The sequence below is a fragment of the Maylandia zebra genome, linkage group LG23 (genome assembly GCF_041146795.1).
Source record: "Maylandia zebra isolate NMK-2024a linkage group LG23, Mzebra_GT3a, whole genome shotgun sequence".
NCBI classification, from domain to species: Eukaryota; Metazoa; Chordata; class Actinopteri; order Cichliformes; family Cichlidae; genus Maylandia; species Maylandia zebra.
In genome coordinates this window covers 47,405,625-47,427,311 of record NC_135188.1, presented here as the reverse complement: position 1 = coordinate 47,427,311, position 21,687 = coordinate 47,405,625, and the positions used below count along the sequence as shown (strand labels likewise).

General features: G+C 40.2%; 1 protein-coding gene across 6 annotated transcripts in view; it reads right to left on the bottom strand.

Moving 5' to 3' along the window:
• The window catches only part of dmd (dystrophin), a 300,586-nt gene that overhangs the window by 216,822 nt on the left and 62,077 nt on the right, over positions 1 to 21,687 (bottom strand). For all 6 annotated transcript variants that reach the window (XM_076880080.1, XM_076880082.1, XM_076880079.1 and 3 more), the window contains one exon: positions 14,071 to 14,132. In XM_076880080.1, the coding sequence (XP_076736195.1) occupies positions 14,071 to 14,132 (62 nt within the window). The remainder of the gene's footprint in view (positions 1 to 14,070; positions 14,133 to 21,687) is intronic.

Below are 21,687 nucleotides of genomic sequence, written 5' to 3'. Positions count from 1 at the left end.
AATGGCACCCTTACGAACTCCAGCTGCTGCAGCATCTCAGCGAGGATGACCCAGATCGGCCACAGAATTTGCAGAATGGGCAAAACAAAAATCAGTTCCCGCAGAAGATTTTGTTCAGTGATGAGGCAAACTTTTATGTGATGGTGAAGTTAACAAACAAAACCACCGCTATTGGTCTGACACTAACCCACATTGGATGGATCCCTCCAAGACTGTTGGACCAACAAAAGTGATGGTTGGGTGTGGTATATGGGGCACAACGATAGTGGGTCCATTCTTCATCAATGGAAACCTCAAGGCCACTGGATATTTGAAATGGCTACATGATGATGTGTTTCCCTCTTTATGCACTGAAGCTGGCACGTTCCCTGAGTGTTTCCTGCAAGATGGTGCACCACCACATTATGGGTGCAGGTCCAAGCATTCCTAGATGAATAGTTTCCTGGAAAGTGGATTGGTCGTCGTGGGCCAGTTGAAAGGCCCCCAAGGTCTCCCGATCTGACCCCCTTAGACTTTTATCTTTGGGGTCACCTGAAGGCAACTGTCTCTGGTGTGAAGATACGAGATGTGCAGCACCTGAAACTACGGATACTGGATGCCTGTGCTGGCATTTCTCCTGTGGTGTTGCTATCAGTGTGTGAAGAGTGGGAGAAGAAGGTTGCATTGACAATCCAACACAATGGGCAGCACATTGCACACATTTTATAAGTGGTCAGAAACTTGTAAATAACTCATGAAAGAATAAAGTTACGTTGAAACCAAGCACACCATTGTTTTTCTTGTGACATTACCAATAAGTTTGATGTGTCACATGGCCCTCTTCCTATTGGAAAAACAGTTGTATCCAAGATGGCCGACTTCTAAATGGGCACCATGGTCACCACCCATCTTGAGGAGTTTGCCCCTCACATATACTAATGTGCCACAAACAGGACTTTAATATCACCAACCATTCCCATGTTATTACGGTGTATCCATATAAATGTCCCACCCTGTAGATTAAGTGTCATAGATAAAAAATTATAACTTCATATATGCTTAATTCAAATTAAATTTTAACCCAGTATTTCCATTCAAAGGTGAGATAAGTCAAGCTGTCCTTAGTGTGGAGGGCACAGAATGAGAGAATCATCTTTCTGTGTCTGCAAAGTCTGATTTTGAAGCGACTACATCCACACACAAGAGGAACGAGTCAGCAATGTTTAGCATTCTGCTCACATTCCTGTAGAGGTCATTGCTATCAGTGTTTACTGAAGATGAAAACGCATTTGTGTGTGTGATATGATCAGATCTGACCTCCACCCACCACTTATGCACGTGGGACATGGTGTGGGAAATATGCTGTGGGACATGACTGTCTGTTCCTCCCTGGCTTTGTGTCAGTGCTCGTGTTTTTATGAATGCAAACCGCAGCTTGTGTTGAAGAAGATAAAAAGAGATATGATAAAACAAATCAGGCCAGAATATGGTGTAGAAGCAGCCTGTGATTTCACACCTATTTGTCAGCAGATGTAGAACAGGCTGCCCTTCACATTACTCCAAGAAGTCTATTACCCAAAGGTCTATTTATTTATTTATTTATTTATTTTTTTGACAATATTGTCAAAAATCCAACTACACTGTAACAGCATAATATTTTTATCATTATAAATACATTATTATACTACATTTATAACAAATTAGCAAAGAACACCATAAATCTGTAACAATGGAATTAGGGTAGATTACAGCAGAACAGGAAGAGCATATGGGAGAAGGATGCAACACATAACAATAATGTTCAGTTGCTAGGGGATCTAAGAGCAGACCCCCGCAGCCTCCCTGAATAGGATCCAGGAACCATCACACTGGAAGACATCCAGGAAAGAGTGTCAAGCACTTGACTTGGACAGCACCACTTCGGTTTGCTTCGCTTTCGTTGTCATCTCTCCCTTTTTACCACAACGGACCGATGCAGCATCTGACTCAATGCAATCATCGCCCAATTTGTCTGTTAGTCTCCTGTTCTCTTCTCTCCTGACTCATAAACTAGACCCCAAAGCACCTGAACTTCTCCACCTGGGGTAGTAACTTGTCCCTGACCCAAAGTAGGCACTCCACCTTTTTTGACAGAGGACCATGGTCTCTGACTTGAAGGTGCTGATTTTTCTTTGTGCCCCTTCACAACTGGCTGCTAGAAGCCACCACCTAATGAAGCCAACAGAACCAGATCATCTGCAGAAGAAGAATCTGAGGCCACCAAAGTGGAAGCCTTCCAACACCTGGCTATGCCAAGAAATACTGTCAATGAAAACCATGAAGCATATACTCACTTCTTCTTTCCACATTGGATCAGAAGCCTCTGTCTCACCCTATCCCTGCATCCTCCTCTCTCACCAACTAGTCTGCATAGTCTACTTTGTCTTGTATGTCCCCTATACTTCCTATTCAATCCAAACTATTTCAATCTTCCCTATCTATCTTTGTGTCCAAAATATTTCAACAAATATTTCTATATTTTTCTGATACACTCATAATCTTATCTGTTCTACTCAGTCCAATGAAAACCACAAACTATAGCAGGTCTTACTACCTTGTTACAAACCAGCCATCCCAAAGTACTGTGGCCCACTTAAAAAAAAACAATCTCATGGGCCCCACTCAGTCTTCTTTTATAATTAAAATACATGATAAAGGTCATTTTCTTAAAACATTTTTATAAAAATTTGACATATACAGTATAAACGTGGATGTAGCCACTGTAGACACCAATTAGTTTTGCAAACAGGATGTTGATGCTTCAATTTGATGCGTTAATTTATAAGCTAATCTTAGCAAGCTGCATTCATAACCTGTATTGTGTTTTTAAATACTATTTATTCATATTTTAAACATTTTTGATACATTTTATGAATCAATTATGTTTTAAATGTAGCATTTATTCAATTCCAATTTTTATCACAATCACAGAATTATTGATAGATGTATGTGATTAATTATGCATTTCTAATGTAAATCAATTTATATAATTATTATTATTTTTTATGCATGCACTCCCTACCATTCATAAAGCTTTACCTCATAGCAAGCCACAAAATAAGTCAGCTAAGAAAGTGCTTCAAAAGGCTACAGCAGCACATAGAGAGTAAAGAGATCCACTCCACATCAACTCCAAGGACTGGATCACGTCTCACAGACTGTGACAGGGATAGCTGTCAATCAGTGCACCAACACCCCTAACTCAATTATTGGGATGAGCTGTAGATAGATAGATAAATAAATACATGTTAAATGACAATGGATTAGTTTTTTATAGGGCTTTTCAACTTTACCAGAGCACTCAAAGCACTTTATACAACTTGCCTTATTCACCCATTAGCCGGAGCTGTTTGTCAGCCCTGTGACAGACTGGTCACCTGTCAAGGATGTACCTTGGCTTTCACTCACAGTTCCTGGGATGGAGTACTGTGACCTTGAACTGGATAAGTGGAAGAAGATGGATGGATGGAGTAAGTTGATCTGTGACACATTTTTTCCTTCTAGTCAGCTCTGACTCAGACAAATTACCAGTCCCAGGAGTATAAGGCCACGTGTCTATAAGCTGGCTTTCCAGCTTGGGTTGTCTAGGAGACCTTCTAAAGTACTTACTACTATATGTAAATAAATAGTATTCATCATTCTTATTGGTAGTCACTACACATTGAGAAAAGTTGATCTCAGGTCCTGCCCACTTCCCATGCTTATATAATAAACAACTAATGGTAAATGGCCTGCATTTGTATAGCGCTTTTCTAGTCCATAGGACCCCAAAGCGCTTTACACTACATTCAGTCATTCACCCATCCACACACACATTCACACACTGGCGATGGCAAGCTACATTGTAGCCACAGCTGCCCTGGGGCGCACTGACAGAGGCGAGGCTGCCGGACACAGGCGCCACCGGGCCCTCTGACCACCACCAGTAGGCAAACATGGGGTTAGTATCTTGCCCAAGGATATTTGTCATGCAGCCAGGAGGCAGCCTGGGATCGAACCACCGACCTTCTGATTAGTGGCTGACCTGCTCTGCCACCTGAGCTACAGCCACCCCGTAAATGGAGATATAAATAAATAAATTGTCATTGCTAAAAATGGAGAGGAACTACCAGACCCCCGTCATCAACGAGTGCCCAGTGGAGAGAGTGGACAGCTTCAAATACCTCGGAGTTCACATCACGCAGGACCTGTCATGGTCCTGTCACATCAACACCGTGGTGAAAAAGGCCCGTCAGCGTCTCTACCACCTCAGACGCTTGAGAGACTTCCAACTGCCCTCCAAGGTGCTCAGGAACTTTTACTCGTGCACCATAGAGAGCATCCTGACGGGAAACATCTTAACCTGGTTCGGGAACAGCACCATGCAGGACAGACGAGCTCTACAGAGGGTTGTGCGGTCAGCTGAGCGCACCATCCGCTCCGAGCTCCCTGACCTGCACTCAATCTACAGCAGGCGGTGCTGGACCAAGGCCAGGAAGATGGTGAAGGACCTCAGCCATCCCAACAACAGACTGTTCTCTCTGCTGAGGTCAGGAAAGCGATTCCGCTCCCTGAAGACCAACACAGAGAGACTGAGGAGGAGCTTCTTCCCGCAGGCGATACGGTCTCTCAATCACACCACCACACAGTACTGACCCACACATACAGTTCTTACACACACACTGGACTTTCTGGACATTTGTTTACACTAGTGGCCACTGCACAACTACAACTACTGCGTGGTCATCCAATCAAATCACTCTATCACAAGTCACTTAAATAAATCACTTTTAGTCATATTTGCACTGCACAGGACACTTAAATATGTGGATTGCACAACCCTGGACATTACATTTCTTTCATTACCATTTATTACACGTACAGCTGCTCTTATTGTCCTATATTTTTATATATTGTTCTTATTGTTCTATATTTCTTCATATATTCTTCTATATTTTCTATATTGTGTATTTTGTTGTACAGTTATTTTATTTTTTACTTTAATTTTTATATTTTATTCTATTCTTTCCTAGTTAAATTTACCCTTTATTTTAATTTTCATATTTATTTTCTATCCTATTCATAGTCTTTTATTTTAGCTCACGAGCAGCTGTCTAAGCATTTTACTGCATATTGTACTGTGTATGACTGTGTATGTTACAAATAAAATGTGAATTTGAAATGGAAGCATCAGAAGAGTAAATGCATATGAAGTAATTTACAGATATGGTGCAAACAAGAAAGTATAAAAAAAACTATTCAGTTTCCTGTTGGTGACTGATCCTCATATTCATGCAGTGCTTCTTTTTATGGTTTGCTTAGCAGCAAATCACACTTAAATCAGACATGATAGTGCTTCACTGCCAGTTCTTTCTATTCGTACCAAATCTCTTTGCAATACTCTCTTTCCTGGTTTTCTCTAATTTCTCCTCCTGTAATCTAGTTTGCTCCACCTACTGTCTCACTACTCAGTAACTATTAGAATGTGTGTGTGTGTGTGTGTGTGTGTGTGTGTGTGTGTGTGTGTGTGTGTGTGTGTGTGTGTGTGTGTGTGTGTGTGTGTGTGTGTGTGTGTGTGTACACCCACATGGAAAAGAAATAGAAAATAATTATGAAAGACTTGCATAAGATGTGGCCTACTTGATATAGTGATCATATAAGGCTTATATGATTTACTCATGAAAGTGGCCACTTTCTCATTACTTTGATATATTGTTTTAGTAAGTATCCAAAACATACAAGTTTCATTTATATAATTTTTTCAAGGGATCTTATATCTGTTTTCACTCTTGTATGCTTTTCATACAAGTTTCACACAAGACAGATAAAAACTTCATAAGACTTATAAATATCTTTTCCATATGGGAATGACAGACAGAGAGAGACTGATCTATCTAGGAAGTGGTGCTAATTATGCTTTGGTAACCACATGTACTTTTCCTTGCCCCCTACATACAAATATTCTCCCATTTCAATGTGAAGAGAGGATGGATGAACAAAAAAGGATACGAAGGAAAGAACAGGATGGGAAGGGAGAGGTGAAGGAAAGGGGAAGAAAATGAAGAAACAAGAAGAAAGGCGTGTAAACGAAATGTAGGACAGGTAGAAAAAAAGGAAAGAGAGGAGAGCAAAAAGGGAAGAAAAGGGCAAGAAGAGAAGAGAGAGAAAAACAGGAAATGTAGACCAATGTAAACTTTAAGAGAATAAAGGAAGAACGGAAAGGAAGAGAAAATTAAAGGGGGGAAGGAGATCCCACCATGACAGCCACCAACCATCCTGCAGCTACAGCTCCATGCAGTGGCCTCTACAATCGAGGTGAGGAACAAGGTGCATTTGGGGTCAGCGTCCCCAGCCTTCCTCGGAATGTTGTTGATGTTTTGCTGAAGTTGAAGATTTTGAGGACCAGGCCCTCTGCCAGCCTATGGTGTCCTGGTTCCACGGCTTATCCACAGCTCATGGAGGCCCTTATATTTGAACATGGTGTTTATTATAGACAAACTGTGTTTTGCACCGAAGTCCAATACCAGAACACCATCTCAGGTTTAGATCAAGCAGGCCATTCCTTCTGATTACTCCCCAGCAGGCCTCACTGTCATTGCCCCGGCCAGTATTTAAGTCTTCCAGTAGCACGACAGAGTCCTCAGATTGAGCACCCTCAAGCATCTCACGAGTGACTCCACGAAGGCTGGGTACTCTGAACTTTGTTTGGCACATGAGCACAAATGACAAGACCTGTTTTCAGACCCAAAGGTGCAGACAATCAACAGTGTCATCCACAGGTAAAAAAACCCCAACATACAGCAGCAAGCTGAGGAGATACAAGGACACTACATCTACATCTAGCTGGTACCGCTCAACCACTCTTAACCTGGACATAGAATGGTTTTCTTTTCGTTTTGCGTAATTAAAGTATTAGGACATGTTTAATTACAAATAACATTTCAATTCAAGCTCTATTACTTCTACAGATCTTATTTAATAGATCTCTTTATCTCCATTAAATAAGATCGAAGAGAAGAGAAGAGATCTATTTTTAAATCATTTGGCTAAGATTAGAATTGGTTCTGACAGCTTTACTCACACTGTCACACCAACATGCATACATAGTACATTCACAAAATCTCCTTCACCATGCCAACAACACACCAACAACACCTCTTAAAAATACAACAATCAATCAATCTTTATTTATAAAGCACTTTTCATACAGAGAAAATGTAGCACAAAGTGCTTTACATACCTGCTTCCTAAAATTTGTGCTCATACAACAAAATGCAATTGTGATTTATATTTTAGGGGAACTTATTTCTCTCTAACAAAATACCATCTGCCATTATGGCAGATGAAATCTATGTAACAAAGGTGGCAGGGTGGGGTAGGCATAATCCACAAAACTTTCATCCAAGGGACTACTTTTAACCACATCTGAAGTCCAGTTTCTGTGACTTTACCTATATCTCAATTCATAACAGAATTAGATGGTGAGACAGTTGTGCGTGGCAGCAGCTACCTGTGCACACAGCAGATAAAGTTGCCAATCCCTTTGCATGTATTTTGTCTATAAAGTCATCAAAAAAATGCTGTTTTTGGGCTTGTTTTAAAACTGCATTTGTCTAGTTGGTGTTTTCTCCATGTCTCTTATCTCTATCTCAGTTATTAACTCCATTACTGAGGTAAGCAGCGACCAGTGGTTGGTTGCTGACTAAAGTTATACCTATTCTGCTGTCATATGAAATGAAGATGTGAAAATGATGAGTTAATGAGCTGGTTGGATGGTTGGTTTATCTGTCCACATACATACAGAATTATTTTTGCTCACATTCACACCTACAGTCACTGTAGAATCACCATTTAATCTCTCATTAATGTCAATGGACACTAGTAAGAATCTGGAGTAGGGCTGGGCCATATCATACCATTCACGGTAATACCAGTATAATGTTGGGCAACGATAAGAAAATGAAATATCGCGATAGAATATGGGTAAAACGCACGCGCGCAGTGCCTTTGTTTTCATAGGCACATGGCGGAAAAAGCATGGCGGCAACGGAGAATGAGAAGGGCGAAAGCGGATCGTTAAATGAAAAGGATGAAACGAGAACTGGTTTGTAAAACTGCTGCAGCTTCAGTGGTGTGGAACTGGTTTAGCTTTCGTCCGTCAGATACACAACAAAGCACTATTTTTGGTAGAGCATGCTAGCGGGCCGTCGTTATTACCGTGTTTTTTGGAAAACACGGCACACTTAAAATCAATCCTTTGATTTTTCTGAAAATCCACAGTGCCCCTTATAATCCCGTGTGCCTTATGTATGAATTGTGTGCCTTATAATGAATATATATATATGAGTTGTGTTTACTGACCTCAAAACGATTTTATGTACACGGCGCTCGAAAATCTGTCAAATGTTTCAGTACGACTTTGCTAAGCTACGAAGCCGCACCGCTTGATAGATTGTCGGAGCATTACGGCTATCGTAGTCAGGAGCCTCGCGGAGTGATACGTGCTGTGCTTCAACATAATATTACCGTATTGTGTGTGTATAACCTCTTTTTAAGTTTTGTGGATGTTATACATGGTTGTGCTGAGGATATGTCGGCCAGTTTCCACTGGAAACGCCTTTTGGTTAAACTGTCAGCGAGGAATTTGCACTGTTACATTTTTATATAACTTTAATGCACATAAAAAAACAGCTGCTTGTTTAAGTGAAAATACATTGATTTTTTTTTTTTTTGCACTAATAAAGTTGGGGAGTTGTAAAGTATTTTGTATAGTGTCAATTATATTGTCAGTTATATCGTTATTGCAAATTTTCAAATGTATATCGTGATAAATATTTTTGGTCATATTGCCCTGCTCTAATCTGGAGTATCCAGACCCACCTACTTACATTCTTTAGCTTAAGCTGGTGCTTGTATTATTTCTTTAAACAATAACTATACAGTGTTTAAACATTTTTGGGAATATGACTGCCTCTTGCATGGAACTAGCAGATATAATTTTGTGCTAACCAAAGTGTTGAACACCTTAATTTAGCTTTTTGTGCGTAGAGTACATGTAGATTATACTGATTAAATTCTATGTCATTTAACAAGGAGAAGAAACAATTGTATCGTATTATGTGTCTGTCTTTACTCAATGAACTCAAGTGGCTTATATACAGAACCTTTGAAACTTCAAGCCAGTCTCAATTTAACCACCACCGCAACAGCTACCACATGGCAAAATTGGTATGGCCCGGATCTGGCCCACACAATGTGCTTACACATGGCCCACATTCCGCAAAGAATGACGGCCCTTTGGTGGCCCAAATCAGGTTTGCCAGAGGTGGCCCACACATGGGCCAGCACAAGGCCAGTTGCAAACACGCAGCTGGTCCTGTGCTGGCCCAGGACAGTTTCAGCTCTGGCCACAGATGTCAGCCTAATGTGTACCTTAATCAAACCATGTAATAACAACGTGCCGGAACATAATAGTGCAAAAACAGCATGACAGAACTCTGTTCTGACAGTGAATGGACTGCTTCTTACGTGGCGCTTTTCTACTCTCCCGATTACTCAAAGTGCTCTATACAACATGCCACATACACACACTTTCACTAAACTGAGTGCTTCCTAACTACATTCATACCATGCAGACTGGAGGAGCCAGGAATTGAACCACTATCCTTCCGATCAGTAGGTGACCCGCTCTACCTCCTGAGCTACAGCCACACGGTGGTAGACATGAGCAAACTCTCACTAGGTTTTGGATAAAGTGTACACTCACAAACCTGTCAAACCTACATTTGAAACGTTGGCTACCATAGCAGTATAGTATTGCAACATGGCATTTGGGTCTTCTAACTAAAATAGGAACATAAATAGTGCCTCATTGCCAGACCTGGCCCACATCTGGTTGACATGAAGTGTCAGCTTGATGACGGATCCAGTCCAGACCTATTTTCTATGAGCCTGGGCCACATAAAGCAAACCACAATCAGGCCAGATGTATCATGCCATCACATAAACTGTGCCATCTATGCCAGGCCTGGCCCATATCTGGATGACAAATCACTAACTATGCCAGAAGTCAGCCAGCAGTGCCGGCATGACACCAGATCTGGGTCAGACCTGCCTGCTATGTGGGTATTGTTCAATTAATTAAGACAAAGCCACGCTTTTTTGAATTCGATGATAAGGCAGGGAAACTTCTGGCCTATCAAGCCCATGCAAGGTCAAGTCTGCTACTGGCGACATAATATCGGACCCAGAGGGAATTAATGAAGTATTTGTTCGTTTCTATTGCGATCTGTACACTTCAAGCTCTCCACCTCAGGCACTCATATGACAATTCAAGACACCTCTTTTGAATATTATCCATACGTCGTGCAATTCAGTTCCAGTGGTTGTGGTATCTCTCGACGTGGAGAAAGCTTTCGACCGCTTCGAGTGGAGCTTAGTCTATGAGGTGATGGATAGGTTTGGCTTGGCGGTTGACTTTATTCTCTGGGTTAAGTTACAATATTCCTCGCCATCCACCTGTATTCATGCTAACAACAACTTGTCTTCGCCTTTTCCACTTGAGAGGGGGACTAAGCAAGGGTGCCCTCTCTCACCCCTCTTAATCGCCATTGCTATTAAGCCTCTCGCAATATGGCTGCGTTCAGAGGGTATATTTAAAGGCATTACGAGGTTCGGTGTAACCCACAAACTCTCACTTTATGCAGACGACTTGCTCTTGTACATTTCTGACCCTCTAAACTCATTCCCGGTGCTTTTTAACATACTGGACCAATATGGTACACTGTCAGGGTATAAGCTCAATTATCAAAAAAGCGAGATGCAACCCCTCAACTCCCTGGCCCGAGCTCTTCCCCACTCAATAGTACCCTTTAAGTGTACAGAAACTGATTTAAATATCGCTTTTTAATTTTATTTCTTCTTCTATACCTAAAATGATGAGGGAGAATTTGCTATCCCTACTAGACAACGAGAAAGACTGTGACCATCGGACTTCACTACCATTGTCAGTGGCAGGAAGAGTTAATCTGACAAAGATGAATGTCCTCCCCAAATTATTGCATCTTTTTCAACATGTCCCCATTCTTCTTACTAAAGCATTCTTCGACAAGTTAGAAAAAATCCTGTCACATTTCATATGGGGAGGGAAACAAGCTAGAGTTTGTAAGTCTGTTCTTCAGTCCTCTAAAAATGATGGTGGTCTTGGTCTGCCCAATTTTAGACACTACTATTGGGTAGCTAACATACAAAAACTTTTACATTGGGTTCACAATGACCTCCCTACCGGCCTGGGAACTCACAGGAAAAAGCTTGATTTCTTAAAAAAGTAAAGCTGTATCTAAATAGTGAAAAAAGTTCAATATAATGTAGTGCAGAGCATATTCCACATAACTGTGGTAGTTATGGGTAATGGCAAAAAGTTGAGAAGCACAGGAAGAAAAGCAATTAAGGTTTACTTTGAATTAACACTTCAACTTTAAAACCATGGTTTATCCCTCTGGGCCCATGACAGGAATGAATCAAATGTGGCATCTTAATCTTATTCCAACAAGGTTTGACACAGAACCATGAGCGGAAGCTGGAATACATGGAAATAACCTATGCAGGTACAGGGAGACCATGCAGAAGCCATACAGAAAGACCCCCACCAGGATGTTGGTTTCAAACCCAGAACCTTCTGGGTGTGAAGTGTGAAGAATTCTCAAAATTAATAAAACCAGGAAACTACATCTTTACTTTCTACAATATAGGGATGATTGTCTGGTTCTGCCGAGGTTTCTTCCTGTTAAAAGAGAGTTTTTCCTTCCCACTGTCGCCAACAACCCCAATATTACCCCCAAATATTGGTTAATTAATTATTGAACCAACTGTTGCCAAGTTCTGTTAATGAGATCACATTTTTTATGGTAAGTATCAGTGCTCACAACAACAGTGCAGCTACATCCTGTAAATGTAAATGTGTATATAATATTTTTGGGGGAGGTAAAAAAAACTCAGCATCAAGAACAGCAACCTCAAATGCATCTTCAATTGCAGAGCTGCCATTACAAAATGTTGTGTTGACTAACATGATGCTGTGACAATAAGCCATAGTCTCTCCAGAACATACCTCCAGAATCTCTTTCACTTGCTCAAACAAATCAGTGCCATCTACTACTATCTTTACTACCACAGACTCCTGCCTGTCATCATCAGTCATCCTGTCCATCACCACTGCAAACAAAAAGGGGCTAAGAGTCAATCCCTGATGTAATCAGACCTCCACCTTGACTCCTATTGCACACCTCACCAGCTCATACATGTCGTGCACGATCCTCACATACGTCTCTCGTACTCCTGACTTCCTCACAGCACCACAGTTTCTCTCTCTTAGTGTGAAACCATATGGATTCTCTACTGTGCAACTCCTTCTGACCTCCTCTATATTTGTCCACCAACCAGTAGCATGCAGTGACTTTGACACAAAGACAAGCAGAGAGTTTTATGGATTAACATTAATGCTAAAGATATTTAAGACTGAGCTCATTTCAAACATTTGTGATATTTTCATAACCAGCTATGCAGCTTGAACTCTATATTGAGGACTTGGAAGAAAAGTTTAAAAGTAATTTCCAAAAAAAGTCGGAACAATGTTTAAAGCAAAGTGTTTTCCAGTTAGTAAGGCCCAGGGCTATAATGCAGACAAATCCACTGTTTCCACTCAATCATTATCTCTATACAGAGTGACCTACCCACTTTTTAAAAGTATTTTATGGTGAAAGTCCAATGAATTAGTATAAGACGGCAGACCTTGGAATCCAGGAGTGCCCTTCGGGGCCATATCATTCCCGGTCTACCAGGTACTAAAGACCTCTCCCATCACATCTGATGCCCACGATCAAACTAAAAAGGTCGGCTTGCCCATGAAACAAAGACACGCAGCAGTTTCAAACGGGAACAAAGGGATAGTGTGCTTCAGCAACAATAGCCAATTGCAGCCACAGCATGATAGTAATTTAAGTGAAAGATCAAATCAGGTGAGAAGCTTTTTGTTTATGTAGTTTGAGCTAAAAGGAGAAATTTGGCTTTCTCCTTTATTTTAAGTTTAAGCTATTCGAGATTAAAGGAGAGAGATAGCATCCAATTTGGTATGTTTTAATTTCTGTCTATTTTTAGATTTGACTCAGCAAGCACTGCTCTGCTTGCCATGCTTGTCTGGACAGAACACAAAGCAAATATTACATCTGTAGTGCTCTTTCCTGGAGCTATGCAGGTGCTAATGGATCATGACCTCTCTTCATAACCTTTGTAACACTAGGAGCCTTTTGAGGTTGAGACATGACCAAAATGAATTTATTATTTCTCTACAATTACAAACCCTGTTTAAATCTATGTTGGTATCAAAGTAAAGCTAACACTTGTGAGACTTTTTACAAGTGTGGGAGGTTTTATTAGATGATAGATCTTTTAGTAGATTTAACTCTACAGAGATCTGTGCTTTCAGCAGAGACATTGTTTGTGTGCGTCATTGGGTGAATGGGGGAAATTCAGACTTTGTGTTTACATCTTTTTGCAGAATCTTTTTACCTGCTCTTTAATTTTTTGTTGTTCTAGTGGTGTTTAGTGGTCCTGGAAATGGTGAGCTTTTAGCTGAGATTCTGACATTTCTTTATCTGTGAAACCATAAATGTTATTTGGTATGAATGTAATCATGATCTCCAAAGTCAGCTTAAATGACTCACCACAGAAAAGCTCATCTGGAGAATAACTGATTAATGCAACATGGTTCTAAAGCTTCTTTATCATCATATCTATATGTATTCATATTCATATGTAAATGTTATCATAGATCAAACTGGATATAATGTTACCAGTTATGAAAAACACTATCCTGGTTCATTCACAGGGTTGTTGGAACCTTACATGTGAAACCAGAATGTCAATACAGAAAAGATGATGAATTCACAGAGCTCAACCTACTAAAGACCCAAGATGTGCTTGCAAGAGATGGATACTATTTAATACTGATGAAATGACTTCTCACTGGGTGTAAGGTGTGCAGGTGCAAGTTAGAGACGCAGGAAGCTCTCTTACCTTAGCCAATTGTGAGTTTACCCATTTTGTGAAAGTCTTCTTCTGAACGTCTTCTCTTTCATCTGTCGGGGTGAAAAAAATAAAAAGACAGAGTTAGGAAAAAGAAAAGGAAAAGAATCCGTTTGCGTTACTCCAAAATTCCTTTTTTTACTGCTAACTAACATCACGCTCTTTCAATTCTACAATCCTGCCTTTCTTCTCTCTTGCTGCCTCAGATCACACCTTTCCCATCTTCTCGTCCTTTGTCTTTTGCCGGCAGCAGCACTGTTCCCACCACATCCTGTTGGCCAACAGCATCAAAGGTGGTCACTGTTAACCTGAGTTCTGTGGAAATGTTTTTCTCGATGAGCCACATATTTGATTTGGTTTCACATGCCTTTCTCACTTGGAGTAAAACGGCTTGGTGAGATTCTTGTTAAAGACTTTAAACCTGGGTTATTCCACTGGAATTTTCCTTTTTTAAATTTGAAGCTTAACTGCCGTGTGGTGTGCAGCATGCATAATGTGGAAACTGACTCACATGATGACAGCCCCAAGAAAGGAAGACCTCTGCTCCTGAGCACAAATTCATCTGAATTTATCCTCAGAAATCTGTATTTAATGTTTAATTGTAATCAACTGCATGACTGTCCACAGTTAGATTATCTTTAAATCTTTAAATTAATCACTGATTTTTAAAAATCTGTCCTAAATGTACGTTAATAAGATGATTTTTAAATTTCCTTTAAGGACACCATGAGACCTGGGGTCCAGGGACTGCCTCTGCTTTCAGCTTCAACCTTTGTGTTTGTGCAATAACTGTGTGTAAATGCACATATAAGTCTGCACACTGGGAGAGAAAGGCCATGACCAATAGTCCTCTTAAACTAAACCTAATTTAGAACTGATTTACATGTGCACACACACACACACACACACACACACACACACACACACACACACACACACACACACACACACACACACACACACACACACACACCTATGATTCATGAACACAGCTACTTCTGCATACTGCATCTCATTAAAGGGAATCCAGCCTTAATAGCTCCATCTTAATTTAGAAAAAGTGACAAAAAGCGGTGGAGAAAATCATGCATAGAAGTGATAAAAAAGGAAAGATGTAGGGAAAGAGAGAACAGTTAAAATGAAGCCTCTCGAGGAGAAAAAAGATTGAAAACAGTTTAGACAAGGCAATTAAAGGCAGAAAACAGAGCAGACAATATGAAAAGACAGCTGAAGGACACAAAGACAAAAAGAAGACAGAGGATTATTTTGACACTGATGACCAAAGACTAGATTGGTTCCAGCCTTCAGTTTAAAAGCAGCAGTCTTATGTATAAAGTTTATGTTTTTGTTGTCACTGTGTGTTTGTGTGGTTCAAATCAAAGGTTTTACTGTTTGTGTTGACAGCTTCAGGGGATATAAAAGAGAAATAAGTGCCTGGGTCATTTTCAAAATCAAATAGCAAATTTCCAACATAAATGCTTGCACACTAAATATGTACTTTCATCTTTAAATAGCAGAATGAATTCTAAAGCGTGCAGGGTTATAGACTTTGCTCAGTGCTGCAAAAGTGATTGGACAGTGCTTCACAGTGCAGAGGGATAATGACCCAAAGCATGCTAGAAACACAACCCAAGAGTTTCTCCAGGCAAAGAAATGTTCAATTACCAAGTCAGTCACATGATCTCACTCCAGTAGAGCAACCAGCAACGTTTAAAAACTATTTTCTATTTGTCCAACTCATTTTGAACCTTTAAAATAGAGGACTATGTGGAAAATGGCTGTAACAGTTAATTAAACTGAGCAGCAACATCAAATCAGATGTTTTGCCCGTCGAGTCTGGTGAAACTAGACATACAGGGATACAAGTGGATCCAAAACTTTGTACTTTGAACAGTTTCTAAGCTAGTTACCTTGAAAGAAACTGGAATGTTATTGTCATTGCAATGGAAACCAGCTAAGATCCCAGTAAATGAAACTGATTATTTCAAGCCTCATTAGAGGTAAAAAACAAACAAACAAAAAAAAGGTAAAGATGTGGGCAATAACAGAATACACGCACACACACACACACACACACACACACACACACACACACACCTGGAAACATTCTTTTTGTCTCTCATTGGTTAAGTCCAAGAATAAAGTAAAAAATCAAATAAAAAAATACTGAATGTAGTAAATCAGTAACTGCTTTACTCTGGAGATAACAGAATAACATCTAACAAGTGACACAAGGATTCTTTCTTCATCTAACTAATCATAACATGACCTTAAAATGCATTTTTAACCATCCATCCATTCGCTTCCGCTTATCCTTTTCAGGGTCGCGGGGGGCGCTGGAGCCTATCCCAGCTGTCATAGGGCGAAAGGCGGGGTACACCCTGGACAGGTTGCCAGTCTGTCGCAGGGCCAACACACAGGGACAGACAACCATTCGCACTCACATTCACTCGCACATTCACATCTAGTGGCAATTTGGATTATCCAATTAACCTATCCCCACAAGCTGCATGTCTTTGGACGGTGGGAGGAAGCCGGAGTACCCGGAGAGAACCCACGCAAACACGGGGAGAACATGCAAACTCCACACAGAAAGACCCCGGCCTGGTGGTGGAATTGAACTCAGGACCTTCTTGCTGTGCGGCAACAGTGCTAACCACCGTGCCACCGTGCTGCCAAAACCCCGGGCGCTCCTTCCCCCGCCGAGGCATTTTTAACCAATTTGATGCAAATAGGAATAAAAGTATACCATACACAATTCATTTGCATGAACTGGTAAAAAGTGTGTTTGTTTTGAATGTCAGTGTGATGACCTCCTTTACTAAGAAGATCCATTTTACAAGCATTCATGTGGTGGAAGCATAATTTGAAAATTCACAAGGAAATGTGAAAACTTCCTCCAAACAGTGATTCAGAAAGTGGCAGAAGATTTGCAAGTTATTGATGTAACATACACAGAAAAATGGCTGAACCCCCCCAAGGTGAAGTTATTAGTTCATAAAAATTGTAAATTGCAAAATAATGACTTCCTGTGGGACTGATGGATGGGCCATGCTGGATTACCATTCATCACTTTAACTTTTGTTTTATTGGAGTGTAACTTTGAGTAGACGTGGCTGATGCAGGATGAGAAGTCTAGGATAATATGACCCAGGTTGAAACAATACCTCAACTTAGTGTGTTAAAGTTTCCCCTCAGTGGTGCTAAAATAATTTCCCATCAAAATATGTGAAAACAACTGAGCTGAATGGAAGGTGAAGGTGAAAAAATACTATATTTCCATAAATAAGCTGTAATTTCTTACACAGGTAATGCAATCTCCTTCTATTTTAATGGAAATTAATTTAACATCAGGCAAGGGGTGCTTCTATATCACTTAGCTTGCACAAGCTCAAGTTATTATCGTAGAGCTATAACTCTTTACCATAGTCACATTATGAGAGTCCTGGTTTGCTTAGTATTGGTTACCTTTGCTTTATTCCTCTCTTTCAGTTGCTCTTTTCCTTTTTGTTTAGTCCTGTCACATCTAGGTCTTCTACTCATTTCCCTTCTTGTTTCCTTTGTCTCGTCCCTGTGTTTTGTCCTTCCTTTGTATTTCCTTGTGAAGTCAGTCTTGGCTCCCTAGTCGTGTCCCTGTTTCTGAGTGGTCTGTGTGTCCTTTCTCTGTGGTTGCCTGGGTTCCCTTTTTAGTTCTGTCAAGTTGTATGTCTAAGGCTATGTCCACACGTACCCGGGTATTTTTGAAAACGCAGATTTTTCTATGCGTTTGCACCTTTCGTCCACACGTAAACGGCGTTTTCGGTCACTGAAAACGGAGATTTCTAAAAACGCCGGCCAGGGTGGATATTTTCGAAAACTCCATTTTTGCATTTATGTGTGGACGAGGAAAACGGAGAAAACGCAGCGTCAAAGGTGTGTGCATTTTTTGACGTCACACTGTGCGCCACGTTATTGTTTCGGTGAAATGAATTTCTACAATACTGTTAATTGTACTCTCTGCAGTGTTTAAATGCTTAAATATACACACACAGTTACATATGCGCCATCTTTGTTTACTCTTTCCCACTGAGGCTTCTAGACTTCTGATTGGCCAACATTTCTGCCCGGTTAGGAATATATCGCCACCTGTTGCTTTGGCATGTTCCTAGCAGCGTTTTCCTTCATTTCTGCCTTTACGTGTGGACCGGATTATTTTTTAAAACGAAAACGGAGAATCTCTGTTTTCAAAAATACCCGTGTACGTGTGGACGTAGCCTAAGTTTAGGCCCCGGTTTTAGCTACTTCCTGTTTTACTTTGGTAGGTCCTTGTCCCATGTATGTCATTTTCAGTTTAACTTCTTTAATTCTGTTCAACCATGTTCCCCACCTGTTGCCTGTTCCCTTGTCATTTTATGTGGATATTTTATCTCCCTGTCTCCCTTTGCTCTTTGTGGCAGCCTCCCTCATGGTTCCCACACCCTCTTGTCTTTCTAGTGTCCTGGTTCTCCTTGATGTAGTAAATTCAGTTCCTAGCATTCCTAGTGTATTTGTGTTCTGAGAGTAAGCTGTTGAGTTCCAGCGATAACACTGTATTTTCAAGCATGTCCCTGAGACATAAATCACCCAGCACTGATATGAAAATGGTAATTATAAAATAGCTATCTATATTTAGCACTAATGTGTTAAATACAGATAATAAGTTGGAAGCATAACATAGCTAAAGAGCAAAGATCACATTGACATGAAATAATGATCAACTCATTTCCATATCTGCCTTGAACTTGCATTTATTAGAATAAAATGCTTTTCTTGAACTGCGTGATGGCAAAGAAACCTGGCAAGGCAAATAAGTGATCTGTTTCTACAGTCGGAGTGGTCCTGTGCAACAGCCATGTTTGCCAATGTTTTGATCCCAGCTGCCTAGCAACAGTAATGGCTATTAGCCAGGGAAAGGAATATGAGACCAAATCCAATCAGATCAGGTCATTACCGAGAGATCAGATGGGGAAGACTTGATGAAGAGAAGTAAGACAGAGAGGGAAAGACACAATGACACGAGAAGAATGGAAAACAGAAGAAAAGAATGAGAGGGGGCAATAACTAGGAAGTGAGAGTAAAGGATTGCAAGCTTATGTTCACATCAATGTCAAAAATAGCCTCCGCAATAAAAGTAAGTGTCAGTACAAAATGTGTAGAAATGTGCACGTGTGTTAAATTTTCAAAGGCTGCCACAGACATAATCCAGCATTTTTATCTTCAGCAAGAAAAAAAAAAAGCACAGATGGGGCAAGTCACTGCTATACCCTGTGAGTGTATTTATGTCTGCAATGTGTGAGACTGAGAGTGCATTTTGGATCTGTGTGTGCAAGTGTTTTGCATCTGCCTGTGTGTGTGTGTGTGTGTGTGTGTGTGTGTGTGTGTGTGTGTGTGTGTGTGTGTGTGTGTGTGTGTAGCTTTCCAGGAAAAAGTACATTTATAGGCTCCATAATGTGGAACTGATACCAATCATCTGCAGGCAGGGAGCAGGAGGAGAGAGAGGAAGGATGAAAAGAAAAAGAAAAGGGCATGTGGAAAAAAAGACAAAGACAGACAGGAAATGTCCTGAGCTCTAGAGGGAAAGAGACACTTTTGACTTTTACCCTCCTTTATTAAAAAATGTCTTCCAACTGCCACCCTACAATAGGATGCAAAAATAGAGCCTTGGGCCAGACTTTTCCATTACAATGTGACTCACAAAATTCATTAGTTGAAAAAGACAAAAGATAAACATTTAGTGCAAAACCATAAAAAAAGCATTTGAAATATTAAAAACAAAGAATTTCCAATCAAGAAAACTCATTAGAGTAGACATAACCATGTTTACAAAAGAGTTGTGGAGTGAATAAAATCAGTGTCCATTTTAATATTAAATTCGCAATTTTGAGATTAAAGTTTAAATATTATTTTGAGAAAAACAAATGTGGAGATTTCAGTTGTCATTTCAAGCCAAACAACTGCCACAGCTACTACACGCTCTACAAACTGTGCAGGTGAGATCGTGAACCAAACTGATTAGCTGTCCTATCGTCTCTTGTGATACAACATGCATCCTCTTAATAAGAGGCTGTATCATCCATATTCTTGCATCTCTCCCTCCCTGGCCATTTCATGTTGCACAAATCAAGCCAAGTTTGTGTGTTTTTTCCTTGTGACCAGATGCTGCTTTCTGCACCATCTTTTCAATGTCCTTACACTTATCACCACACTGTTTTTCTGCTGTAACTAAAACCAATTCTGAAGTACAATCTCAAAATAATCCACACTATTTTTTTTCTTAACGTGGCCCTAATAATCCATACAAGCAACCAAGAACAGGAAGAAGGCAAAAACAAAGCTGGGATATCTACCATGCCTATAAGAGGACATGAGGAAGGGAAAAATTGGCAGAATGCAAAAAAAAAACCCAAATAGATAATAAAGATGATGATAAATAGACAGCAGGAGGAATAAAAATGTGTATTACAAAGAGAAATGAGTGAAGTGAAACCCTGTTAGACTGTACATCAAACACCCCTTCATGAAAACGTATGTTACTGTGCGAGTGTGTGAGAGACTATAAAGATTGTGTGGGAAAGGGTGTAACGTCTTACTGCGTCTGTGTGAAACACAAAGCGATGTGTGTGTGTGCGTGTGTGTCACCGACAGACAAACAGAGCCAACACAGAAAATGTGACTGGAGAGCAGCGATATTTATTTCGCTGCTACTTCGCGACTCAACAATTTGACACTCAAATTCTCACATAGCTACAAATCCATTAACAGACCGGAGTAACTAAAGCCATTGCACCTGCTAAAGCAACAACAGGCTGAACTGAGTATTCCTATTTTATCCCTCTACTCAAAATTCAAGCCAACTGCTGTTCAATTGACAGAATACACTGGATACATGTCTCTGCATTATACCACTGCTTCTGCTCACTGTTATGTTTGCACTGGTCTTGTCAGTCTACTGGAGGATTATCTCGTCTCAGGTTATCGATCATCCAGTTCTTAGACAAATTGATTAAAAAAAAAAAAAAAACAGGAAATGTGGACTATGTTAATTTTTGCTTCAGTAAAAAAGAAAATGATAATGAAAAAAAAAAGATTTTGTAACACGATGATTTAAACTATAAAAGGAAGCAATTCAAAACATAAAATAATTAAAATAAGATTTTTTTCTAAAGGTGTCATGATCCTGGGTTTTTTACCCAGGGTTTTCAGTTTTGGACCGTCAGTCTTCTGTTGATATTTTCTGTTTGATTCTTTTTTGCAGTTTTCAGGTGAATATTATTTTGCATTGGTTGCTTTATTTGTTCTCAGGTTTTTCCTTTCCTCTGCTCTCTGTGCTTAGACTGTTTCTGTTTAGTCAGTTTTGTCTTTGTGTTTACTTTGGTCTGTCAAGTTTAAGTGTTTTAGTCCCTGTCTCAGCGTATTAGGCTTCCTGTTTTATTTTGATAGTCTCTCATCTCATGTGCATTATGTTCAGATTTGCCTTCCCTCTTGGTCGTTAATTGATTGTGTTCACCTGTGCCTTGTTTTACCCAGCTGCGTCTGTGTCCTTGATTACCTCATATGTACTTAAGCCCTCAGATCTCCTTAGTTCTTTGT